The sequence below is a fragment of the Onychostoma macrolepis genome, chromosome 02 (genome assembly GCF_012432095.1).
Source record: "Onychostoma macrolepis isolate SWU-2019 chromosome 02, ASM1243209v1, whole genome shotgun sequence".
Lineage (NCBI taxonomy): Eukaryota > Metazoa > Chordata > Actinopteri > Cypriniformes > Cyprinidae > Onychostoma > Onychostoma macrolepis.
The window spans coordinates 15,269,519-15,275,235 of record NC_081156.1 but is presented as its reverse complement, the minus strand read 5'-3'; the positions used below and the strand labels follow the sequence as shown (position 1 = coordinate 15,275,235).

Sequence of the window (5,717 nt, the reverse complement as noted above, 5' to 3'; positions counted from 1 at the left end):
GAGCATGATGCAGAAAAAAGTTTCAAAGGTACAGCCGTGAAGTTTGACTTGACAATGGTGTAAATAACAGGTTTTGCTAAAACTGTCAGCCATCATGAATGCGAAAATTAAATGTTTATTATGCAAGTCATGAGTCTTTCTGCATTTTGTTGACCTAATCATGTTGCAAATGGTTCATTTGTCACTTCAAAAAGGATTCGTTGGTGTTTCATGAAATCTTTATAATAACTAAGCTGTGGATACAGGAACAGAAACACACGAACAGAAACTTCTGCTTCATACCATTCCCCTCGTGAAATAAAAAAAGAGGGGGAAATAAAACCATTCGTGAGCTACACGCTTTCAAAGCTCATGGTATTTGTACACCTGTTCCGGGGATTTCCGAGATGTTCACCATGCTTTTCTGAAAAGCATTTATTATTTAAGTTACTAAATATAATGCAAACAAGCTAACAAAATCATTTCCTACAAAAGAAAATGTTACAGTAAGAAATATGCCTAGTTGCAACCACCAAATTCTCACTTAGACATATGTACAATTTATATACACACAAATGAAAGTACAGCCTGCAATCTGCGATTTAACTTGGAATGTGTCTTCTGTACTTTGTAGAATCCCTGCCGTCGTCTTTTCAAAAGGCTTCTGCCTTCACAGGGTAATTTCAAAGAGAAAAGGGCAAAAATTCTGAAAGTACAAAGAGCGGTGAGCGTGGGGCACATGGGTGTTCACAGTTGAGGCAGTTTATCCACTGGTGTGTCGAACTTGAAGTCTGGAGGAAAGAGATCGGCAGCGCGGGGATAAATGAGACGGTAGGACTGACGAATGGTGACGTCTGCCACTCCAGCAATGTCCCCAATCTCTGCACAGGAGAAAAACAACTTCCATTAATCAAGGACGCCAACATACCGCCTTTCGTTTTTGATTATCGCAATACTCGTTGACTGGATTATATATTTGTTTTCTCTTACCCTTCTGTGTCTTCTTCTCAGCAGACGCTTGAGAGGCCATATAAATGGCCGCGGCTGCCACTGAGATCGGACTGCGCCCTGGAACCAAGTCCAGTTCAACAGCCTTCCTGGCGATGTAAGTGGCCGCCATCTGCACCTGTTTGGGCAAGCCCAAGTTGGAGCAGAAACGTGACATGAAGTCGCCAGTTGTAATGAGATCCACGCTCGTCTCAAGAGCCTTCAGGATAAGCTTGAAGCAGCGGCCAATCTCCTTCTTCGAGATCCGAGACACGGCACAGATTTCTGGGGTGGAGGGAGACAGAAATTATATATTTCAAGACCTGCTGGAAGATTGATAGCTAAATATCTTAAGTTGTAGAGTTATCAAGCATAATTCTAAAGGTGAAGCGTGTCATTTCTGCACCACTAGCATCACCAAATGGAGGAGTTACAAAACACTGGAGGTGTTCCAGAACACTCCCTCTGGCTTCCAATGGTCGCTCAAACAATTAAACTCATACTATTGAGGGCAACAGTGCCCACCCACTTTTTCAGAAGCCTTTGTTCTGGAAGAATTTTTTTTTCCCCCACAGGGATTTAGAAAAGTCTTTTAAGAGTTATGAAACAACCAGCTATGAGGTGCTTTGCAACATTACAAGCTTCGAAGCCAAACAAATTAAATCAAGTATTTAATTGACGGTAAAATATAACACTATTGATTTAAAGATGTTCAATTAAAATTTGGCTCAAATTTCTTTCTTTCTCTGCAGAATCGAGGGTAATGTAGTTTTTCATCAGGTATTGCCCTGTTAAATAATTCTTAGCTATAACAAAGCAAATACCATCGATAAACAACCTTGTAGCTCACAGCAAGTCTGTTTTTAACAGTTTATAAGTTATTGATCAAAATCAATTGCCCTATGAAGAAAATGAAGGATTAATACTTTTGGAAACCGACTGTTGCCCTCTATTGGTTGAGCCAATGTTGATGGTAGACACAGTAAATTCAGTACAATATAGTCTATTAATAAACACCAACATGAAAAAGAGCAAGCAGTTTATACCTTTAAATGTTCTTGGGACACCCTCCTGTCTGCATGCTATGTAAAGGCAGGCAGAAGCGATCGCATCATTACTTCTGCCTTTCAGACTCTTCTGTTCGTAAACCTGTTTGAACAAGTTGTTTGTTCGGTCCTGTAACAGAGAAAGGAAACTTTACTGAGAGGATGGAGGAATATTATCTCCAAGTGAGGTTGGAAATACTGATTAAATGGGGTCATATGATATTACTAAAACAAACATTGTTTTGTGTACCCGGTTTAAGGTTCAACATTATTTTCCACATACCGTAAATTATTATTGCTCCTCTCTGCCCCACAATTCTGAAGTGCATCGATTTTTTTTACAAAGTTCATGTGAGGTGTGCTCTGATTGGCTAGCTATCCAGTGTGTTGTGATTGGCTGAATACCTCAAACGTGTGACAGAAATCCACAGCGCACAGCGTCTCCACAACATTGTGGCGGCGACAACAATACTACAGTGAGAATAAAAGTTATGAATTCTTTCTTTGCGTATACATTTGGGCAGCGTTATCCAAATCATCCCACACAGTAACACAGATTTGTGGGGGCGTGTTTAAATTAGGCATTTTAGGAAGCGTGGACGAGTCTTAAATTTTAGAAAGAATATCTCCGAGTTTGAAACTTTAATTTTTGCGACTTTACGGACCTTATATATGCACGAACAGCTTGTAACACTCCAAAGACAAAGGAAAACATGAAATCGCATCATATGACCCCTTTAACGAATGACCATGAATGTTTTTAATAGTGCAGAACTCTTCTAGTCTAGTGATACACGCGTTGCAAAGTTGTGACATCAGATGTGATGTAAAACATGACAGAAACACTTATTGTACACATTTTAACGGTGTAGTTTACGAAGCAGCTTACAGACAAAAAGTGTGTAGTTAATCACTCAGCTTTCACGGTTTGCTTTAAAAAAACAAAATATTTTTTATCATGTATGTTATACAAAATTCTGAAGTAGTTATTTGGCTTTACTGTTTACAATAGAATTTTTTGGTTTAGTTTTGTTTACTTATGTGTTGTGTTTTTGACTTGAACACGTGACATTATGATGCATTATTACGTTACCATCCAATTCAATTACAGTAGGCTGGGACACTTACGATGATGTTTCTGGGGAGGTTGATCCTGTCGGCCATGGTGCTGATCTCCTTGAAGGCATTCAACATGGCTCGATCGGAGCTGCTCATGGTTCTCCGATTCTGGTACTTGGAATTTCCAAACTCATCAAAGCTCGCTGCACCTGTTCCCTGAAATACCACATTGAAAATATATTTAAAAATCATGATGAGAACACACATTTATGCATGCATGCATTGTAAATAGGTAGACAAGTTCCTTACTTTGCTGATCATGGTGGTGAGGTCTCCTCCATTGAGGAGAGGGTTCTGAGCGTCACCAACACGAGACGGGTCTTTAGTTGCTTTCTCATTGGTGAACGTTCTCCACTCTGACCCCACATCAATTACACGGTCACCTAAGAAAGAAAGAAAGTTAGTGATGAAAAATATCCATTTAAAGCACGAATATTCAGAAGCAGGTGGAAACTCATACCTACTACAAGGCCACATTCAGGACAGATCATGTCTCCTGCCCTGTAGTCCTCCACCAGCATTGCATCGGGGTGATTGGGGCATTGCACCTTGGGAAGAGAGTCTCCACTAAAACAGACAAAATTCCAGAGGTCAGGAAAAATCCACATGAACTCTTGAACTCTACTGACATTAGAAAACAACTGTTTGTCTGTGGATTAGGATACAGTAAACACTACAGGAAGATGCCAAACGAACCACCACAGATACTCATATAAAGCAGGGGCATATTAGATTTTTTTTTAAATTGGATACAGATTAATTAATTACAGAAATTCTTGTTGCATCATTTCCTTTTAGTTTTTTTCTTAACTTTATTTTTTAAACAGCAGAACCACAGAGTACATATGAATTTCTACATGTACACATATATATATATATATATATATAATTTAAACCTTACTTACTTTAAATATGACATATCAACTTTTAGTGTTCCTTCCTGACCCCTATTGAATTAAATTATCCATTATTTTGAATATGCCATATGCTCAGCTAAGGGCTTGTTATGCATCAATTTACATATTTGTACAATTGCTATAAAATCACAAGCTTTAAATATAAAAATACTAGATATAACTATATAAATAACAGTGGACTAAAGGGTGGCTTGGACTCTTACAGCAGGTGACTGCTAGTAAACACTGATGTTATAGCTTTAAAAACGCAGACACGAGTTAGGATAGATAAAGAAAATGTTTATTAGATAAATAAATCAATGGGAATCACTTCCTGAGAGTTTTCAAGAGCCCGTCTTGTTAGTGATGTATGCGCAGTTAGCGCTGTTAAGTTAGCTCTGTGGTGACGGTGTTGTTTGGTTTGGTTTTGACAGACAGGCATCTCAACCTTTCACACAGATCTTAAACAACGTATTTGACGGCTTGTCTTTAAAAATCATTTGCTGCATTGAGCTCTCGTGTCTTATTTCACACGATGCGAACGGCTAGCCAACATGCGCTAGCAGAAAATGACAGTGTATTCTTTGTCCAAAATCTGCTTTATACGCACCACAACGACAACAAACTACGACTAAAGCCTATAGAGGCCCACACCGGACATATTCAAAGGTCATCTACGCCATCCTTTACAAAACGATATCAGAGAGACACAAAACTGGCAAAAATGGTAACTAACCGGCTCGTCGACGCCATACTGTTACTGTCTGTTGTCCACGGCAGTGACTCTGGTGAACACAATGGACGCCCGCTACCCATATTTATAGGTTTTCTAGGTCACGTGTACAGGGCGGAGACGGAAAGCCACAAGTGCCAAACTTACAAAGTTACGATTCGACATTCATTCATGTTCAAAACCATGTCGTTTCTTGCATTTAAGATACATGCCGCTTCTTCTCATTACATTTCAAAGGTTCAGTTTCAACTTTAAAATGTAGTAATTCAATTTGTTATATTTTTCACGTTAAGTAGTCTCTTTATCTGACATTGCAGGAATTCTTTATAAAGTTAATATAAAAATACACCAGTTTATATATACAACGGCCCAACTTAGATGTTAGAGCCAGCCCTAGCACAATATGCATCTAATTTTGTAGTCTGGTCTGAAACATAACGCAGGGCAGTGTTGCACATGGCTTTAATTTGACTACAGTGGAAAATGCACGTGATTTTCCGTCTCATTTTAAACTAGTTGTCACTATTTGTGCTTTTTAATTCCACTGTTTACTGACAAGGCCTTTAAAGTTTCAACAATCATGCTGTATTTAAAAATTATATAGGCTACCATCCCTAAATTTATTAATCATTTGTGCTTAATAATGCAGATGTCTCATACAAAGTTATTATTGGTTTAATTCCACCTGTAGTGCTCTCAGAAACCAAGGGTTGGGCCCTTTTATAATCATGCCATGGCAAGAACACTCATATCTCTCTTAACTCCTTAGGATCTGTTCTCTTCTACTCAAGAGCACTAAAGGAGTAAATGCACTGATAAACAGGTGATGACATCTTATATATATATATATATATATATATATATATATATATTATGGCAGCTGCATGTGTAAAATAAAATGTGTTGAACTTATATAAACAGTAGAAATGTGTTTGGGCTTCTGTAATTTAGGGAAAT

The 5,717-nt window shown here is 38.3% G+C and overlaps 1 protein-coding gene across 1 annotated transcript; it reads right to left on the bottom strand.

The window, feature by feature from the left end:
- Positions 1-219: 219 nt before the first annotated feature.
- Positions 220-4,897, bottom strand: gtf2b (general transcription factor IIB). Its single transcript, XM_058751306.1, has 7 exons — positions 4,764-4,897; positions 3,592-3,698; positions 3,381-3,514; positions 3,141-3,287; positions 2,013-2,142; positions 970-1,251; positions 220-860 (listed from the first exon to the last, which is right to left on the bottom strand). Exons 1-7 carry the CDS (start codon positions 4,841-4,843, stop codon positions 727-729), a joined length of 1,014 nt encoding a protein of 337 aa, XP_058607289.1. The 5' UTR covers positions 4,844-4,897; the 3' UTR covers positions 220-726.
- Positions 4,898-5,717: the final 820 nt, after the last annotated feature.